At 36.1% G+C, this 20818-nt stretch overlaps 3 protein-coding genes across 7 annotated transcripts; 1 reads left to right on the forward strand and 2 right to left on the reverse strand.

The window, feature by feature from the left end:
- Positions 1-214: 214 nt before the first annotated feature.
- On the reverse strand, positions 215-5901 carry LOC106413460 (disease resistance protein RML1B-like). Of its 4 annotated transcripts, XM_048765042.1 has the most exons (5): positions 5307-5901; positions 4779-4849; positions 4048-4503; positions 1569-2667; positions 637-1410 (listed from the first exon to the last, which is right to left on the reverse strand). In XM_048765042.1, the coding sequence occupies exons 3-5, from the start codon at positions 4395-4397 to the stop codon at positions 1267-1269; spliced, it is 1593 nt and encodes a 530-aa protein (XP_048620999.1). In that variant the 5' UTR covers positions 4398-4503; positions 4779-4849; positions 5307-5901; the 3' UTR covers positions 637-1266. The 4 variants fall into 4 exon arrangements, with proteins under 4 accessions (XP_048620998.1, XP_048620999.1, XP_048620996.1 ...); XM_048765041.1 differs by lacking the exon at positions 4779-4849 and having other exon boundaries at positions 215-1410; positions 1561-2667; XM_048765039.1 differs by having other exon boundaries at positions 4048-4849.
- Positions 5902-6051: 150 nt separating this feature from the next.
- On the forward strand, positions 6052-9576 carry LOC106415644 (U-box domain-containing protein 4-like). 2 transcript variants are annotated; one of them, XM_048765038.1, is made up of 6 exons: positions 6052-6140; positions 6287-6477; positions 6616-6904; positions 6980-7096; positions 7181-9166; positions 9244-9576. In XM_048765038.1, the coding sequence occupies exons 3-6, from the start codon at positions 6635-6637 to the stop codon at positions 9301-9303; spliced, it is 2433 nt and encodes an 810-aa protein (XP_048620995.1). In that variant the 5' UTR covers positions 6052-6140; positions 6287-6477; positions 6616-6634; the 3' UTR covers positions 9304-9576. The 2 variants fall into 2 exon arrangements, with proteins under 2 accessions (XP_048620995.1, XP_022564119.1); XM_022708398.2 differs by lacking the exon at positions 6052-6140 and having other exon boundaries at positions 6208-6477; positions 6625-6904.
- A 6394-nt stretch (positions 9577-15970) lies between these two features.
- Positions 15971-17102, reverse strand: LOC106413824 (lysine-rich arabinogalactan protein 18). The gene is made up of 2 exons (XM_013854566.3): positions 16392-17102; positions 15971-16232 (listed from the first exon to the last, which is right to left on the reverse strand). Exons 1-2 carry the CDS (start codon positions 17028-17030, stop codon positions 16143-16145), a joined length of 729 nt encoding a protein of 242 aa, XP_013710020.1. The 5' UTR covers positions 17031-17102; the 3' UTR covers positions 15971-16142.
- Positions 17103-20818: the final 3716 nt, after the last annotated feature.

A 20818-nucleotide genomic window follows, 5' to 3' on the forward strand; every position in this document is an offset into this window, starting at 1 on the left:
AAATGTTAAGACAGACGTTTCTTTTTTCTTTACCTCAAGACTTTTTCTTTACCTCAAGACTTCAGGAAATCACACTAAATTACAACCATATATATGAATACGTCGCTAAGTGGTGGCCCTTAAGGTTTGAAAAAACGTAAAAGAATGATTATTGTTTTATTTTTGAAGAATTGGTAGAAATACAATTTTACAGGTAACATTTTGTAAAAATAAAAAGACACAGATAAAATATTATTAATTAATAAAAATATCAGCATTCTTAAATTATTACCAATTCATATTTACATTTTCTCAAAAACAGAAAAAACTCTAAAGTATAGATACATTTTATTTAAATGTATTCCAGAGTAATGCTTTTTATTTTTATAACTTTTGAACTACGGCTTTGACTCGTAGCATCATAAGTTTACTATTCAAAACTTTAAAATTTAAAGTATAGAAGTTATTTTAGAGTATGTAGTATGTAGAGGCGCTCTGAACCAGATTCATAGCTCCCTTGGATGGTTTGTTGGGTACAGATCTTGGCACCACACTCGGTAATGTTGAAGACGCTGGATGGGCTGCTAAATTCGAACATTATCTCGGTCCTCACGTTAGCTGGGTTGATGTAATCGTCAAGTAAGTGAGAGTGAAATATAAATAGATGTTCCGCTCGATAATTAGAGACATCATCGCCTATGTAGAATTCCCTGTCAGTGGGGTACAAGTCGTCTTTGCCGAATATGCGACAACACAATAGCTGTGAAGTCAATATATTCCCTGTTTTTCTTAGGGTTCGGGGAAATCACAAGGCAAACCTTAAATGTGGAATGGTCAATGAGTTTCCTCTGGCTCGGTGGTGATGGAACTCTGCAGGTACTTCTCTTCCTGGTAAGAGAGCGCTTCCGCGGAACAAGGATCCTATGATAATTTCCCGCCGTGCTTGTTGGCTCAGTTTGAAGTTGTTGATGAAACTAAGCACCGCATCTGGAGTGTGTTTCATATGGAAAACACACAGACTCCAGTGATTCACAATCGTCAGCACGTAGGTTGTTGAGTGAACCAGGGAGCTCTGGCAATGATGCGAGTCTTCTGCAGCCAGACAGATTAAGTTCCTGCAGCTGATGAAGAGCTTTCATGCAATCTGGTATCTTTTCAATCCCGGAATAGCTTACGTTCACACACAGTACATTCAGGGGAAGATGTGTTATCGCCTTGAGCTTTCCATTGTTCCACATAGAGAGAGATTCAAGACGTGACCACATCGCTATTGATGCTGGTACATCTTCAACCGCTATCATTCCCATCAGCTCTGCTTTTGTAAACGCTGAGGAATCGAAGATTAGGCATTTTTTTAAAAGCTTTCTTGCCTATCGACACTTCATTGATTCTTGAAATATCAAATGATATGCCGGACACAACTCCAGTACCCTACACAAAATTTCAAAAAAAAAAAAAAAAAGCTTTTAGCACCCTGCCCATCTGTATGTATGACTTTGTGTATTACTTAACCAAATGACGTTTAAAATACGTATAATCAACAAAGAATAAAACATAGTATATAAAAGAAAGAAACAGAACTTAATTACTGTTTCATTTTCGAGGACACCACAAATCTCATCAGCGTTCACCAGTACTTGGCGTTTCCCAGGCTCTTGTTTATGAATGGCTTGTCTAGCCATTTGCTGTAGTAAATTGTGCACCACTATTCTTTTCCCGTTTGTAGATAGATCTATGAGAGATCTATTGGCTAGAATCTGCAACCCACGTTTAACCTCCAAATGATCACAATCAGCGGAGATGGCTTTCACGAGATCACCATCTTTATAGTTGAAGAAGACTGCAATGTGGAGAAATAGAGATTGATCATTCTCGTCTAAGCTTTCATAGCCGACTCTTAGGACGTCCTCGATATCTCGATCAAGAACAGTCTCTAGCCTCTGCATTACTTCTTCCCACTCTTCTACGTTCTTCCCTCGCAAAGATGAACCCACCACACGTAGAGCTAATGGAAGCTTACCACAAAGCTCCGTTATCCTTTCAGCAATCACTTCAAAATCATCATGTGGATAACGTTTTCGAAAAGCGTATTTACGCAAGATATCGATAGCTTCAACATCAGATGGAAACCCCACATGGTACGTATTATTGATGCCATGTTGCTGTAGAAGCTCTTTGTTTTCTGTGGTAACTACAATCCTACTTCCAGAACCAAACCACGTAGTTTCATTAGCCAACGCCTCCAACTGTCTTATGTTGTCCACATCATCAAGAATGATAAGTACTCTCTTGTCACCCAGCCTTTCTTTTACCACACCAAGATGGCATACAGTCATACCGTTTTGGTTCAGAATATTAGAAAGAAGCTGTTCTTGTAAACGCAACTTCAGACCATAATCATCAAGACCAGGTTGGTAGTTTCGCTTACGGTTGTCCACAAAACAAGTAAGCTGAAACCTATCACGGATTAGGCTGTGTAAAGCTCTAGCAATGGTCATCTTACCAATGCCTGCTGGACCAGAGATTGCGACCATCTTAACTCCATCATCATCTAAATCTAGCAAAGACTCCATTTCTGTCAAATGAGCGTCAAGTCCCTCCATACCATCAAAATCCTTTGATGGTGTAGCATTTAGTTTATCTATAACATCTTTTGCAATTTTCTTGATCATTTTTGCTTCGTTGTCCCTAATTTATTAGAAACAAATAATAAGCATTTTCTCTGTCATATAGTCATAGAGATAACATTACTTACTCTGTTCCAAAAAATAGGGTTTTTAGTAATTAAACCCCTCAACTAAAGATGAATCGTAAAAAAAAAATCCCAACTAAAAATCTTGTGAAATAAAACCTCAACTTTAATTCCGTTAACATATATTACCATCCGTCTAAAAAGCCGTGACAGAGGGTGACATATGTTAACGGTTTATAAGTTGAGGGTTTATAATGTTGAAAACTTAGTTGAAGGTTTTTTTTACGATTCAAAAATAGTTGAGGGGTTTTATCACTAAAAATCATTAAATGTTATTAAATTATTTATTATCATTTATACATTGTTTTTAATTGATTTATAAGCCTTTAAAACTAATTTATAAATTTTAGTACATTAATCTATTATAAAATTAATTTATACATGTTAAATTAATAATTTTCAACACTACTTACAACTTATTATAACTTCAAAATATTAAATTATTTGATATTTGGCAATAGTAGTGTGGACGATAATTCATCCATGAAGTCAATCTTTCTATTTAGATTTAAACACATTTTTTCCTATTTCCATGATTTCCGTCCTCCGGCTCATACTTTCCCCCTATCCCCCATAAATAATGCATGATTATTTTTATTCTCATTGATTTCTGAATAAATACAGTTATATTTTTATTTTCTTGATCAATAATATATTAGGGATATATTTTTCTTGATTTATTGTATTACTTTATGTTTCAGTAGTATCAGGAATAATGTTCGATTATTTTATCCTAACGAGTAGCAGAAATTGTAAAAACTTATAAAATCATTGTGAAACCGTATTAATCATATGTAAAAGTATTAAAATATTTATGAAGCTTTATAAATCGGTTATAAAGTAATGTATTAAAATTTATAAATTATTTTTAAAGACTTATATCAATCTAAAATAATGTATAAATGATAATAAATATTTTAAAATATTTAATGACTTTTAGTGATAAAACCCCTCAATTATTTTTGAATTGTAAAATATTTTCAACATTATAAACCCTCAACTTATAAATTGTTAACGTATGTCACCCTCTGTCACGATTTTTTAGACGGAGGGTAACATATGCTAACGGAATTAAAGTTGAGGGTTTATTTCACATGATTTTTAGCTGAGGGTTTTTTTACGATTCATCTTTACTTGAGGGATTTAATTACTAAAAATCCCAAAAAATATTATTACATGTAAATTTACATCATCAAATATATATATATATATATATATATAATGACTGTATATATATACATATTTTGCTTCATGGGTGGTTAGTAAAACATAAGAAATAATTAATAAAAAAAAACGTAGATAAATTAAAGACCGACCATCTTAGGAAGTCTTCACCCTCAATGTTGCCCACATCGTTCAAAGCGTTGATCCATTTCTGCCTTTGCTCTTCCGTAGGTTCCTTACGTGCACAAGTTTCATTGAAGGCTTTCCCGAAGTCTCCAATCTGTTTCCGTACATGGGATGGCTCCACTCCATAGAAGATAGTCATCACTATCTGTCCCATAGCTCTCCTACACTCCAATATCTCCGCCAACTCATCCAAGCACCAGCCTGAAGAAGCATATTTCTTGGAGAGAATCACAATCGAGATCCTCGATTCTTTTATAGCTTTGGTGAGTGAAGGGGCTATTGTTGCGCTTCTCTCAATCTCTTGATCGTCAAACATAGTGATTCCGTTGCGGTTGAACTGTTCGCGTATGTGACTGAGAAGTGTTTTACGGACATCAGGCCCGTGGAAGCTCGCGAAGACATTGTAGCTGTAGTTACGAGACCTAGAAGAAGAAGCCATGAGAGATGATAGAAGAAAGATTGAAAAGAGTAGTGAGAAGTTGAAGATAACAAAAAATTAGATACTTAGCATGTTCAATGGGAAAGACCCTATTACGTCTCTTAAATATATTTAATTACTAAATTTTTGTTAAGAGATATTGTTAAAATATTTTTGTTTGTTTTGCTTCAATGGTAAAACCCCTATTAGGGGTTCTTAAAAAAGCACTTGTGCATGTGTGTGTATCTGTGAATGTTTCCTTGGTGTTAGATTGCACACCCTGCTTAACAGATGAGTTCTCCAAAGAATCAAGATACAAGTTGTGTTTTTCATTTGTCCAGCCATTCATCCTGCAGAAACAGTTTTGCAAAACAAAAACAATATTGATGATTATTAATCATCTTGCCGGTGAAACTCAAGATAAAAACTTGTCAATAAAACTAAACCATTACGACCCAACGATCAGGTGTCCTCATACAGATTGATAAGCCTGAGCCAAAGCATTGCAACCACTGAACACAAACTCCAATTGCTCAAAGCAGTTTAAAAGATATGACTTTTCGATTTGGTAAATGCTTATGAATAATTAGTTAAAGATCTCAACATCAGCATCTTTGCATCAAAACAAAAATAGAAAATATATACACACAAACAATAGCCTCAATATAAAACTGAAATCCAATGACAACTAATCCAAACGCTCTTCAAATTGAGATTGTTATCACACAACAAACAATTACCCTCTAGTTTCAAGATAATCCAATTCCAAAGAACCAAAAGAAAGCATCAGAGATATAGTAAATATACCTCTCGTTTACACCAACAGATAAAACATCACCACCCCCACCAAGAACCCAACCAAAACCTCCACCAATCTTCTTCCTTTCCCTCCACCACCATTACCCGAGAACTCAAAACCTCCACCAATCTTCTTCCTTTCCTCCACCACCACCATCTTCGTCCCACCACCGCTCCTCAAATGCGCCAACAAACCTTTCAAGATCATCTCGCTATACAGCAACGTCTCGTCGACTTCGCAATCAATCACGGAGCTAGGCCACCTTGTCTCCGCCACAATCAGGGAAAGATTCTCGTGTTCCATCACAGACATGGACGTTCTGCATCGCACGGAGGGGGAACGGGGAGACGTCGGGGGAGTACCAGCTCATCGCGGAACCACCGAGAGAGATTGAGATAAACGAATCTCGACTCCACAGTTCCGCCAATAGCATACTAACACGTCGCACCTAAAAGCCGTGCCTTGAAACACTTAATTAGGAGACGTGCCTTCACTTTAATTCATTTTTTTTTTTTTTTTTTTGATAATTACCCTAAGGAACGGGTTTAAGAGCTCGCGGTAAACGTGCTCTTACCGTGACTCTTGGAAGGTTATATAAAAAGCGGGGAATAAACGCGTTTTTTTTGTCTGAACGTTAAAAACGCGTTTCGAGAAAAGAAGCTTCAAAGAAAGAGACTTACGACTTTCAGCAGTTCACAAAAAATCTATAGCCACTGTATAAGAGCATCTTTAACCCATTCTCCGACGGAAGGGCACGAAGGTAAGTTGTTGTGTGTAATTGTATGGCTTGGGTTTCTTCTGTCCTATCATGGGTAAACTTCAAATATGGGCCTCCACTAAGGGTATTCCCTTAATTCACCCAAGAATTTAAATTTTTTTTTTTTTTTTAAAGATAAGTAAATATTGCAAATCTACAGAAACGTTCAAACTTGTATCAAATCCAGACCAGAACTAAAGTGACGAAATGTCTTGTATTTTTTTTAAAAAGTGAAGGGAAGAGCTGACACCAATAATAAGATATAGTAGCTTAACAAAAAAAAAAAGAAAAACAATTACAGAGAGGAGAAGAAGAAGATTTGCGCTAGAGAGGGAAGAAGATCGATCGAGACATAGAGAGACAGATTGATATCTCCTCCTCCTCCTCCTCCTCCTGGGACTATTCATCTTCGTCACGTGCACGTACGTTCTTCTTCTCTCTCTCTCTCTCTCTCTCTTTAGTTTCGACCGATCTTCTTAGGGTTTCTAATTTTCCCCCTTTTTTCCTTTCGATAGACCCATTCATCAAATTCGTGGTGCCCTTTTTAATCGAATCTAAAGTTTGTTCAGGGTGGGAGAAATGGGAACGTCAGCTCTCGTCGACAGTATCTCCTCCTTTCTCAACCTCTCGTCTTCGAGACACATCGATTTAGACCCTTTTGAAAAGTACTACAAGAGAGTCGAAGAGCTGCTCATAGTCTTGAAACCCGTAGCTGATGCTGCTGCCATCAACTCCGATCTCGTTTCCGAGGAGAGAATCGGCAAATCGTTTGATGACCTGACTCAGGACGTTGATCACTCCATTGATCTCTTCAGAAGTTGGCACGCTTTCTCCAGCAAAGTCTATTTCGTAAGTTCGAACAATGCATTTGATTAACCACTTTGTATAGTATAGTTGCTTTAAGGCTTCTCTTACTATTATTAGGTCCTCCAAATCGAATCTTTAATACCAAAGATGCGTGAAACTATTGTCGATACTTTCCATTTCCTCATGTCTTTTGAGAGCAACCTACCTGATGACCTCACTCCACCTTCCCTCGAGGTACCACGGAGTCTTGCATTTACATTAGCTATTGAGTATTGACCAATGGGGGGGGGTTAATTCACACATTTTTGATAATTGCAGAAATGTCTAGAGAAGGTTAAGCAGCTTAGTTACGAAGAAATATCTTCCGTCATTGACGGTGCTCTAAGGGATCAGAGAGATGGGGTTGGACCCACCCCCGACGTCCTGGTGACTATTGGAGAGAACACTGGCCTCAGATCAAACCAGGAGATTCTGATCGAAGCTGTTGCTCTCGAGAGGCAGAAAGAGATCGCTGAGCAGTCTGAGAACAATTCTGAAGTCGAGTTCCTTGACCAGTTGATTGTCATCGTTAACCGGATGCACGAGCGTCTTCTTCTCATCAAACAGACTCAGACGTCTAGCGTCGCCATTCTCGCCGACTTCTTTTGCCCTCTGTCCCTTGAGGTCATGACTGATCCGGTGATTGTCTCCTCAGGACAGACGTACGAGAAGGCCTTCATCAAGAGATGGATTGATTTGGGTTTGAAAGTTTGTCCCAAGACTCGGCAGACTCTTACTCACACGACTCTGATTCCCAACTACACCGTCAAGGCCTTGATCGCTAACTGGTGTGAGACAAACGATGTCAAGCTGCCTGATCCTAATAAGTCAACGAGTTTAAACGAGCTGTCTCCTCTTTTGTCATGTACAGAGTCTGCTCCCAGTGTTTCTACTCATAGAGTTACCAACAAGTCAAATGATTGGGATGCTTCTACTGGTGAGACGGTGAAGCCGCCCTCATCCTCCAACCTTCATCCTTCTCCCTCTCCTTCACGTTCTGCTTCTGCCTTGGACACTTCTTCACTACATGATTATGAAGTCAGGTCTAACGACTCTAGAGAAATGAAGACAGATGCACCGGGAAGGTCATCTGTATCTTCCACCACACGAGGCTCAGTGGAAAACGGACAAACATCTGAGAATCACCACCATCTCAGGTCCCCTTCCGCCGCTAGCTCAGTTTCTAATGAGGACTCTCCAAGAGCAGACGCTAACGAGAACTCAGAAGAGTCACCTCACGCCACACCTTACAGCAGCGATGCTTCGGGAGAAATCAGATCAGGTCCCCTCGCTGCAGCAACCACTTCAGCAGCACCTCCTCGGCGAGATCTCTCCGATTTCTCCCCAAAATTTATGGATAGACGCAGCCGTGGCCAGTTTTGGCGTCGTCCTTCGGAGAGGCTCGGTTCGAGGATTGTTTCAGCGCCTTCGAGTGAGACGAGGCGTGATCTCATCGAGGTCGAAAACCAAGTTAAGAAGCTCGTGGAGGAGTTGAAAAGCAGTTCGCTGGATGTTCAGAGACAAGCAACAGCTGAGATAAGGTTGCTAGCTAAGCACAACATGGATAACAGGATAGTAATAGGGAACTCTGGAGCAATCGTCTTATTAGTGGAACTGCTCCACTCAACAGACTCAGCTACACAGGAGAACGCTGTGACGGCTCTTCTCAACTTGTCCATTAACGACAACAACAAGAGTTTGATCGCTGCTGCTGGCGCAATCGAGCCGCTCATCCACGTGCTCCAGAACGGTAGCTCTGAAGCAAAGGAGAACGCAGCTGCTACACTCTTCAGCCTCTCTGTGATAGAAGAGCTCAAGATTAAGATCGGTCAGTCCGGTGCAATAGCGCCTCTTGTGGATCTTCTAGGTAACGGCACCCCTCGGGGTAAGAAAGACGCTGCTACTGCGTTGTTTAACCTGTCGATACATCAGGAGAACAAGGGGACGATTGTGCAGTCTGGGGCTGTGAGGTATCTTATCGATCTGATGGACCCGGCGGCTGGGATGGTGGATAAAGCGGTTGCTGTTTTGGCTAACCTTGCTACGATCCCTGAAGGGAGAAACGCTATTGGTCAAGAAGGTGGGATTGGTCTTCTTGTGGAGGTGGTTGAGTTGGGTTCGGCTAGAGGGAAGGAAAACGCAGCGGCGGCTCTGCTTCAGCTTTCGACCAACAGTGGGAGGTTCTGCAACATGGTTCTTCAAGAAGGAGCTGTTCCTCCTCTCGTTGCTCTCTCGCAGTCTGGTACTCCAAGGGCCAGAGAAAAGGTACATTCTTTATAAAAGATTTCATGTTCCTCGTTGATGTTGTTCTAATGTTTTTGGAGGATGTTGTGACTTGTCAGGCACAGGCATTGCTCAGTTACTTCAGGAACCAACGCCATGGAAATGCAGGGCGTGGCTGATGATATTGATGATGGGTAGATATTGGTTCCTCGGTGCCTGTTTTGTGTTTGTCATTCTTACTGAAGTAGTGATTTTGTACAAAAGAGGTTTCGTCTGCAAATAATTATATACCCAAGATTTTTCTTGATTATCTGCATTCTTTGATTTTCGATTGATACTCCCCCGGAATAAAACTTTGATTTGGAATTAGAAGTTTTTTCTTATTTGTAAGTTTCTGAAGTAAACAATGTAGCAGCAGTGAATGTGAATTGAGTGAGTATTTTAACCATTAATAGACTTTGTTTTGTGGTGATTTCTCCATCAGTATTGTGTTGTGTCTTTGTCCATTTGAAAACTGAAAAGTATGATGCATCTTTGTTTCCTTATGTCAAATCTAGTTATTGTTATAAATTAAGCATTGAAATGATAATCCACTTCTTTACCAAACTCAAACACTATGATCATCCACTCCTTTACCAACTCAAGCACTATGATCATCTACTCATCAAGCACTATGATCACCCACTCATTTACCAAATTAAGCACCATCTTTGTTATTTTATGTATTGTTGTTCACTATAAATACCATCACTCATCTCACTCTTTTGTACACCATAAACAAGAACAAGAGTTTATAATCAAATAATCATTACATTTTCTTCTTCCTTCTTATAAGTTATAATAAACTCTCTCTCTTATACTAGTGTTATTTGCTTCCTACGGGTATGAAATTCTACTCTTATTTAAATTTCACGATACTATAAATTATAAGATATTTCATAACACGTTATCAGCACGATCACTCTGCGATTCGGTAAAATTTATTTGTATAATTTATACCCTGTTATAATGGTCGGTATACCGCCTCTACTATTATTTATATCATGTTATAATGGCCGGAATACCGCCTATATTATTTACTAGTAATTTAATTTATTTATTGGTCGGCCGAGCCGCCTTATATTCTGTTTATTATTTATTGGTCGGCCGAGCCGCCTTATATTCTGTTTATTATTTATTGGTCGGCCGAGCCGCCTTATATCCTGTTTATTATTTATTGGTCGGCCAAGCCGCCTTATATCCTGTTTATTATTTATTGGTCGGCTGAGCCGCCTTATATTCTGTTTATTATTAATTGGTCGGCCGAGCCGCCGTATAATTTATTTATTATTCTGCATTGATCGGCTGAGCCGTCGCATGATTTGTTGTCATATAACATAAATATTTCATTGTCATAATTTTTCACTTTTATGAAATTTTATAGATTTGATTGACCGTTTAATACGATATTTTCGGACTAATTTTTGGTGCACTCGATTTAACCCCAACGGTCACAAAGAAAATTTTTCAAAAATTTCCCCTTTCTCCAACGGTCATGAACAGTAATTTTCATCTATAAATACAACTCATTTTCACTCCATTTCATCATCCAAAATATTTCATCTTCTCTCAAAAATTTCAAATCGCTCTCCTCCGATTTTTCATTTCAAGAAAGATGATTCGCGCACTTTTGTTTTTATGTGCCATTTTTATTTGTGTTTCTATTTATGGTTTATTCGTTGGAGAATTTACTCCGAGTGAATTTAAGATGAATATCGGTTTAATTTTATTTACATCGCTTCTCCTTGTAATTTCTTGTATGATTAATGTAAACGGTTTTTAAATTATGAAGTTCATAATAAATGATTCATTTTAAAATTGCAAAATTCTAAAAAAAAAAAACAAAAAATATATATATATATATAGTCATTTTAGACGATGATATATATATCAACGCTTGTCTATATGTAAGAATAATAGTTATTTATGAATTAAATTTTGCTTATTATACTTTAATATGCTTCATGATTTAATGGTATTAAGGAAACATACTTTATGATTCATGGTCTAACATCATAAAAGAAATTATTTGTAATCGGTTAGTTTTGTTGTCGATTAGTCTTTGGTCTAATATCATAAAAGAATTTGGATTATATGTTGATATTTACTAATGTAATGGCCATGTTTATATGAGCAAAAATTTAAAGTTTTTAGGATTGTGTATTCTCTCGGAAAGATATGTACAAGTTATGAGCCAATTCAGAAACGTGAACAGCTGAAACTTTCATCGCCGATATACTTCTGTTTATAAGATAAATATTTTTATGCTTTATATACAAGTTTAACAAACTTGATTAGATAAATCAATTTGCATAAAGTTGGCAATGATATAAATTTGTTCATTAAATTGATTGATAGGTTAAACTTTGTTAAAAAGCATGAGAGTAATAATATAGTCTATATAATAATTACTATGAAAGTTTTATTTATTTTCTGATATAATAAGACACCTTTGTTAATACATATTTATATATATTTGAAATATTTTGATTTTATTACCATTTATATTGAGGATTTTAAGTTTAAAGCTTGACTCTAAAAGATCCATAAGTTTTGGAAGATAATATATATAAAAAAGGTATTATCACCTGAAGTGATTACCTAAAGCTCATTTTGTATTTTGCATTTAAAGATTACAAGACCTGAAGTCGGTAAATAAAGCCAGCTATGTTGGATGTTAAGTTTAAAAGTAAAATTTCTTCAAGAAATTGTTTTATGATGCATATATATTGAAAAAATATCTATTGATAAATCACGTCTAGTTGATTATGATTCATTCTCCTGAAGAGAATATGACATTTAAAAACTCATAAATTGTGGTTTTAGACGTGAGCATAAATGAGGTCAAGGTCCAAAGAGTTTATTTATAGAACTCATACTCTCACTTAAAGTTGAGAAAATAAACATGGTAATAAAGAAAAGAAATTATGAATTCATTTGAAGATGAAAGAAAATTTATTGTGTTTACAATACAAGGTAGTAAAACTTATAGAATGCTTAAAATGAGGATATATATGATGCTCCAGAAGTATACATAGTGTTACTGCACATAAAAATTTAATTTAAAGTTCTTAAGAATGCAATTTAAAGTTCTTAAGGTATTGTATTTTTATAAGTATCAAAAGTTAAAAGGATTTACGAAAAATACATAACCCATGTAGGATATGTTGTTGATTAAGAAAATGAGATACATTCGAGATTGATAAACCTGTAGTATTATACTCTCGAGGGGAAAAGTTAAAGAATCTCACTTTTTATGATAAGTCAAACATCCAGAAGATTATGTTTACACTAAAACTAAGATTAATGAATTTTTCTCAAAGTAAATCTGTAAGATTTTGAGACACTTATGTTGAGACAATAAGCAAACGAAATGATATATACATTTCAATCAGAAATAATTCTCAAAGCAGTATAAGTATTTTAGAGAAAATATCTACAGCCTCTTATATATTGTACTACACAAAGATTAGTATAATGAAGATAAATGTATAGTAAACTAGAAGTTTACATTTGGCATGAATCAGTTAGACCATTTTGGTTCATTAATAATGCGAATATATACTTAAAGGTCATATGCATAGTCATATAAGAACCAGAAGATTCTTCCGAATGATTTGACATATGTTGCTTACCCATAAGATAAAAGGGTAATATGGTTTTCACCAGCCAAAATAAGATATTGGCATAAATAACGAAGATGTTAGTGGACTGATCACCCACTATGCATTTTTATAATATTGGTGAATTCACTTCTTAAAGTCTTTAACGACTATAGCACATTCACTGAGATAAGTGCTAAACATTTTGAGCAACATTAGATCGCATCAAGCCAATAAATATTCACTAGTTCTCCCCACCATTGGTATAGAATCAGAAACCTATCATTTTCATCTAAGAATGTTGGATGTTGCTCCGCCACAGAGCTTCAAATGAAGATGTGTTTTCAAATGAGGTTGGAAATATATGTTGGATATAAATCTCTATTGACACTTAAGAATCCAGAGCCATCCCCGAAAACTATAAGTAAGGCTATACATGAATTCTAAAAGTGAGTTAGTACTTCCAACATAAGGGGGAGAAAATAAACAGCTGGAAAAGAAAATAAGTTGAAATGAATTATCATTGATCCTCGGGCTAAACACAATGTGAAATAGAAGTCCAAAAGATAATTCATTTCAAAACTTACTAAAGCAGTTGTCAGACACGACCCATATAAATATAGTGATCAAGTCACATATACCAGCTGTAAATGCTCCAATAAGAATAAATGTTCTACAAGAACAATATCAAACTGCTAGTCACGCCTGCAGCGTGGTAGACAGATTGGTTCCAAAGATAAATCCTCGTAAATGAAAAAGGAGCATATATTGATAATGGTCAAAACGAGGCAATATAGTTTTGTATGATCTCCAGAAGAGAAATTAAACATGACTGACGAAAATTCAGGTACCTGAGACAAATGAAGAGATCTCAATAAGTTATGTCATGTATGAAACAAAATGGAACCGATAAGAAAATTGACGTCGATGATATTATACATGCAAAGTAGCAGTTGATATAATAAATGAGAAAGAGGATCATGAAAGAAAGTCTATTGAAAAGTGTACACAAAGAAATGATTGGCCAAATCAGAAAGATGCAATAGACAAAGATATAAACTTCTTGTGAAATAGAGAAGTATTTGGACCAGTAGTCCATACACTAAAAGGTGTAAAACAAGTGAGATGTAAATGAACCGTTGCACACAAAGAAGGATCAATATGAAATTAATTGTGAAGAGACATAATTTCATGTGGTAGATGCAACTAGTTTCAAGTTCCTTATAGTCTGGTAATAAAGGAAGAACTTGAATGAAACAATCCACTTGAAAAATGTTAATCCCTGAAAGTATAATCCATGAAGGATTGATGATATCAAAATCATGTTCCCGGGAACTCTGCATATTCGATCGAATTGAAACAAACTATTTTATGGAATATATGAAATATTATAAGGTTAACAAATGTATCCATTTGTATTTATCAAGAGATTATAAATCAATAGAATCATGATTTGAATATAATCAAAACTCCTGAAGAGTTATAGAAAAATTATATTTTGGAAGAAAACTCTTGACAATACTATATTGTTTTATGTATTCTAAACTGGAGATCTAAAACTAAGATGTTATCATAAAGATCCTTAAAGTATTTTATTTAAGACGCTCGTATATGTTTGGTCCTGAAATACCATACGTAAGAGTGTTATTTAAGAAAATTATTAATCTTTTTCATTACTGAAAAATGTAATTTCATATGAAAAGAAAGAAAATCATAATAGTAACTTCTATAGTTACAAATGAATAATTCGTATGTATGAAACGAATTTCTATACAATTATATGTAAGAAATTTGGTTTGAAATCCAAATAGACCAATAAACTATTGTCTAAGTCAAAAGAGAATTATGGACAAGAAGTCTAAAGGCCCTAGATATCATAATAGAAATGAATAGAGTTTATTCTCTTAAGCTTAATTCTCTGAAGAGAGTTGATTGGAATGCATATCCTGAAGATATTATTTCCAGAGAAAGAAATATGATAGTAAGTGTGGTTGTACTCTTTTTCCTTATCATTGTTTTTTTTTTCCCATTGGGTTTTTCCATGACAAGGTTTTAACGAGGCAACAAAGAACATACAAAAGATAGACAACCAAAGAGAATGTTACAATTTGAGAGATGAAAATCTATCATTGTTCTAAAGGTTCTATGACTACTCATTCGAGGGGGAGCTTACGTAGTTGTACTCTTTTTACTTTTACTACGGTTTTTCCCATTGGGTTTTCCATAACTAGGTTTTTAACGAGGCACCACGTAATACAAGATGGATGATCAAGGGGGAGTGTTATAAATTAAGCATTGAAATGATCATCCACTTCTTTACCAAACTCAAGCACTATGATCATCCACTCCTTTACCAACTCAAGCACTATGATCATCTACTCATCAAGCACTATGATCACCCACTCATTTACCAAATTAAGCACCATCTTTGTTATTTTATGTATTGTTGTTCACTATAAATACCATCACTCATCTCACTCTTTTGTACACCATAAACAAGAACAAGAGTTTATAATCAAATAATCATTACATTTTCTTCTTCCTTCTTATAATAAACTCTCTCTCTTATACTAGTGTTATTTGCTTCCTACGGGTATGAAATTCTACTCTTATTTAAATTTCACGATACTATAAATTATAAGATATTTCATAACAGTTATTACTTTTTAACGTTTTGTCTTTACGTACAAAAAAAAAAAAAAAAAAAAAAAGCAGAAGTGTTTGTTGACAATGAGATAACAACAGATTTGTCGGTCGGCCAATGAAGAGATCGGATCCTTTGCTAAATCGATCGTTACGGACGAAATTTGTCTGAATATGGGGCTTTCGTGATACAACTCCCTCTAGTTAAAACCGAAACACAAAACACCATAAATGACTACACCATACCAAATATAAGAATGAGCAAAATATCAGTTTAATTTGTTTTATTTCCTTTCGTTTTGATTTGATCCTAAAAACTGAAAATCTATAATTATGTGGAGGAAAAAGAAATATTAAAACTCAGTACCCCCAGCAAATCATAAGAGCTACCTGCAGTGATGCATTTTTACATGAGTTTCAATTAATGATATAGAGTTTATCCGGATAACTAAATTGTTAAAGATTGACATCAATTAGAAAATTACTCATCCGCGCGAAATAGGACGATCATGAAGAATACCACCAAAATTTAGAATATTCGTTCTAGTTTGATCCACACGAAAAAGGAAAATGGATTTATTTGTACAACGTAAAAACCCAAATTGTATATCAAATGCTGATAAATTATGTGAGCAGCTGTAACGAGGCAGACAACGGTATGCTAGGTAAAAAATATTTAGAAAAAAAATCAAGAGAGCTGTTGAAACATAAAAGCATAATAAACCAAAAATTTATTAGTAGGCCAGCGCGAGAAGAGCCCATGCTGTTGTTGCCACAGCTCCCACAACCACATTTTGCATCACAGCTGTTCTTTCTACTCCACTCTGCATTCATCAAAAACATTCCGTTTCAATTTCGTAAAAAATACAACCTAACCAGAAAACACATTTTCATTTAATAAGCATTTGTAGTAAATAATTTCCACAAGATCATTACGGATTAATTTTAAAGAAGTAAAAAATCATATAACACACTAATGTTACCTGATCGTCGGCCGTGTCGGGAGCGAAAGCATCACTTGGTCCAGGAGCTTCCGTGGACGGTTCAGGCGGGCTTAGAAGCTCAGGAGCCGGAGCTGGAGCCGGCGCGTTCTTGTGCTTCTTTGTCTTTTTAGTCTTCTTATGTTTGCTCGGAGCTGGAGCCGGGGCATGGGCTGACGGCGCAACAACTGGAGCCGGAGGAGAATCAGTTTCCGGTGAAGGGGTCGGAGTAGAATCAGCCTCTGGTGAAAGAGCCGGTGGAGAGACCTCAGGTGTATGAGAAGGAGGAGACGTCATTGGCACGGAAGAGGAAGGAGCCTCAATTGAGGAAGGGGAAGCTGCTGGAGTCTTCGCCGGAGCCAAAGCAGAGGATTTAGGAGCCTCGATGGAAGGGGATGCTGCTGGACCCTTCGCCGGAGCTGCTGTGGGAGTGGATATCGGCGACGGAGAAGCAGGAGAAATGGCGGGAGCTGTGGATATCGGCGACGGAGAAGCAGGAGAAATGGCGGGAGCTGTGGATATAGGCTTTTGAGGAGATATAGAAGGAGAACTGGTCGGAGAAACTGCCGGAGATTGGCCATCAACGTCACCGGCGAAGAAAGTGACGACTAGTGTAACCGTTAAGAGAAATTTGAGATCCATAATTAAGAAATTAGTTGAGAGAAAGAAGGGTTTAGACAAGACTAAGTGTAAGTGAAGATAAAAGCTCACTTGTGTGCATCTGTATTTATAGATTGACGAAGCTTAAGAGATCTGGACCGCTGATGTAATAGAAGGGACCCACGGTTATTATTAGCCGTTGGAGCAGAGTGTTAAATACTTAAATGTTCTTTATTGTGAATTTGAAAGGCCATGTCCGGGGGCCCAGGATATGCTGTTATTTCTCAGTTTAGTAAAACGGGTTCTTCTATAGTTTAGTTACACTTACACGAACCGAATGTGGAAGTTGGAAGGTAGGAGGATGGACAGTTGCAATGATCGACTACGGCTAATGGGCATCAACCATATACAAAGGAAAAACAGAATTTACAATCATCTCTACTCACACAACACCATGTCCTTGCACGACAGTTTTGATATCAGTTGTAACACTCCCAACCACCTACGGCGGTGGTCATTAGGCTCCCATATTTATTCTCTTGGTCCGTCAGTCTCACTCCTTGCAACGTTTTTTCGGAAAACACCAAAACTTATTTACAGACCATACAATCACCACAATCATTCGCAAAATATCATAAATCACTTTTCGAGAAGTCGAATATCTTTTGACAATTACAGTTCAACTACAACTAATTCTAAAGATATTTATGCACAAATAACCGGAAAATAAATGCATCTTCAAGCCGGTGAGTGGAGCGGAGGCGTGTAGAAGGTGCGTGGTAACCTTGTTTCAAAGTCCAATGGCGAGTTTAGTTGGCTTTAGAGGAGATTGGTGGGGCTCAGGCGCATATAAGACGCAATCTACATACAGCAACGACTATCCATTTCTATCAGGCCGGTGTCACTTCTCTCTTTGGCTGGGTTTGAGTCTCCTCTAGTGTGTTCAGTCTTTGGTATTGTCTATGTTCGTGTAGTCTTTGCATATTAGTTTAAGTGTTTTCTAATGTGGTTTGTTTCCGGAATTGCTTATGTGCAATCGCCGGCTTATGGCTCCGAGGTTATATCTCTAAACCGTTGGTTCTAGGCTCTAGAATTGGTGTCGTTGTAACATGCCTTTTGGCTTTTCTAGTTTGAAATGAATGAAACAACGGATGACAAAAAAAAAATGCATCTTCAAGATATAGATAATTAATTCTCGTAAGTTTATGTACATATATACACCACAATATGCCATGCTTTATTGGATGACCTGTATTATCCGGATCGTAAGGATCCAACTAATTTCGGAAGCCAGAAACAAAAATAGATTGGTTAATCCTCTCCTAATACACAGATTAAACCTAGGGAACCGAACTTCTACAAAACAACTGGACCAACACCGCGTTGGTAATATGCTATGTTTTTTTTTTTTTTTTTGTAACTCTGGTATCTGGGCAGTCACATTCCCAACTATCCTCCCGTAGGGGGTCCAGCGCCCCAACGGAAGGGATGTTAAATCCGTTGTGGCCGGGACTCGAACTCGTGATGGCAGGCACCTCAGCCGAGGTTCCTATACCACCAGACCACGAGGCCCGATTAAACTGTTGTGGGTAAACTTTTTATAGTGACTGACCCCATCCCGAAAGGCTCCGCATCCAAGAAAACCTCTTAGGATTTTTTTAGAGAGGTTTCAGTACCACCCTGCCGACAGAGTGTCGAACCCGCGATCTCTGGCAGTCATGTGTGAGAATCCCTTCAGCCTATTTTTGAGTTATGGTAATATGCCATGTTACACCTACCTATCGTCACTTTTTAGCCTATTTTTGAGTTATGGTTCTTGTCCTTTCTGCATGTTGTTGTTTATTGCTTTCTTCTTTTTTTAACATTTGATTAGCATATTAATGTCTAATCGTCGACCACACATGTTCTTAGTTTTCAATTTGCTCTAAAATGCAAGATAGCCATCAGCAGGGGTGCCGCTCCTGTCTTCTGCTCTAATCCTCGAAGGCTCGAACACATTCAAATCATGAAGTCCAAATAAATTTTCACAAATCTTAATATATAGCATAAAGTATTGGTCTTCATTGTGTGAATATGTATGCCATGTCCAAATTTCATGAGTAATGTTTTCTGAATTTCTCTGGGTAAAAATTCAATGGTAGCTATCCAACAATTATTGTTCAGTTCAAAAAAAAAAAAAAATTATTGTATCTGTTTATTTCAAAGATCGATGTAAACAAAAATCCTACTATATGTAAAATCTATGCAAATTCCATTAACCATTTTAAGATTTGAATTAAGAAGGGTCACCAATGTTTGCTATAATAAATGAGAAACGAATGAATCCCTACCTACATGCTTTTGCAAGTGTCATACTTGCACTAATCTCCATTTGAGCACTAACGATCAAAGATGAGCTCGAATGTGCATCCAAGCTTCGTCCTCCTGCAGCAACTTTCCCCTGCCATCCTTGGGAAATTTTGGATTTTGAATGCTTAATGTAAATGTAACTATAAAATTATGAAAATATGCAACTGAGTAACTATAAAATTATGAAAATATGCAACTGAGTACATGAGCTATAAAGACCATGTACGATGTATTCCTCTATTTTTTTTAGAAAAGATATTAATTAATTCTAAAATAGATTATTTTTTTTCAATGTATTTCTCAAAAAAAAGTATTCTAAAAATATTACATTTTTATTTATAATAAATATATTTTATATTTGAAAATTGAAGATTAACTCTATGTACTTTTAACTTCTGCAAAATTTTCATAAAAATGTGACTTTGTTTAAACTAATTTTTTTTTAAATACCATTATGTAAATAAAAAAGTGTAATTTTATTTTTACGAAACTATATTTTCCTTAAAATATTTGTTTTAGCTTTAACTATAAAAGTAAAATTTAAAAGACCATTTTCAAAATAAAAATATAACAATAATTGAAGAATGCTATTTTTACATATATATTTAGGATAAAAATAAAAATTTATATTTTAAAGGAAGTGGAAATATGTTGGAACATGTTTTCTTCTATCATAACATTTAAACGTAGAAATAACAATGGATTGGGAATGCTTTACAATAATATTTCATATCAAATAAATAAAAGTAACAAACCCATGAGCACATCAGGGTAAGGATCCTTACATGCAGCGTGGATCATAGGCTCTGACTAAGCTAGATAATGATGGTCATAATCCTATTAGAAAAAGAGATGAAAATTCAAACCAAGAATGGCCCAAATAGAGGTGAGGCAAAGGTGATAAGAGACACTCCATCTTTACTCCATGAGTTTTTGTCTCTTAAGCATGGAACACTTTGCTTCCAAATCTATTGTCATGCATTGAACTTGACCAAATACGAGAATTGCATGGGTTTACTTAGCTAAGAACCTTTAAACTGGAGACTTCCTCCACTATACATAGATTTTCCATTTGTTATGGAAGAACTGTTATCGATTGTTATTTTCAATACCAAGCCCAAAAGTCAGGTCCAATTATCAGAGACATGCTGCGTTGGAAAAGCAGGTTTAATCGACTCAAACCAAATTAAACATGAAAATTTCTGCCTGATATGCCCAAACTATGTGTACATATAACTTATAAAAGGGTATTTTATCTGTTAAATTTGATTTGATTCGTTTCGATCCGAAAAATCTGGATATGTGTAAGCTCCGAAACAAAGAAATATTAAAAATAATATTCGTTAAAAGCAAAGCAAATTATAAATACTAAAAAATTTAGAGACGGATATCCGCACCGGTTTATCTATGACTAAATATAGAATTTTAAGTGTATAACCTTATACAACTATTATTTTAACATATAATTTATATATATAATT

Source organism: Brassica napus, chromosome C8 (genome assembly GCF_020379485.1).
Source record: "Brassica napus cultivar Da-Ae chromosome C8, Da-Ae, whole genome shotgun sequence".
In the NCBI taxonomy this organism is placed as follows: Eukaryota; Viridiplantae; Streptophyta; class Magnoliopsida; order Brassicales; family Brassicaceae; genus Brassica; species Brassica napus.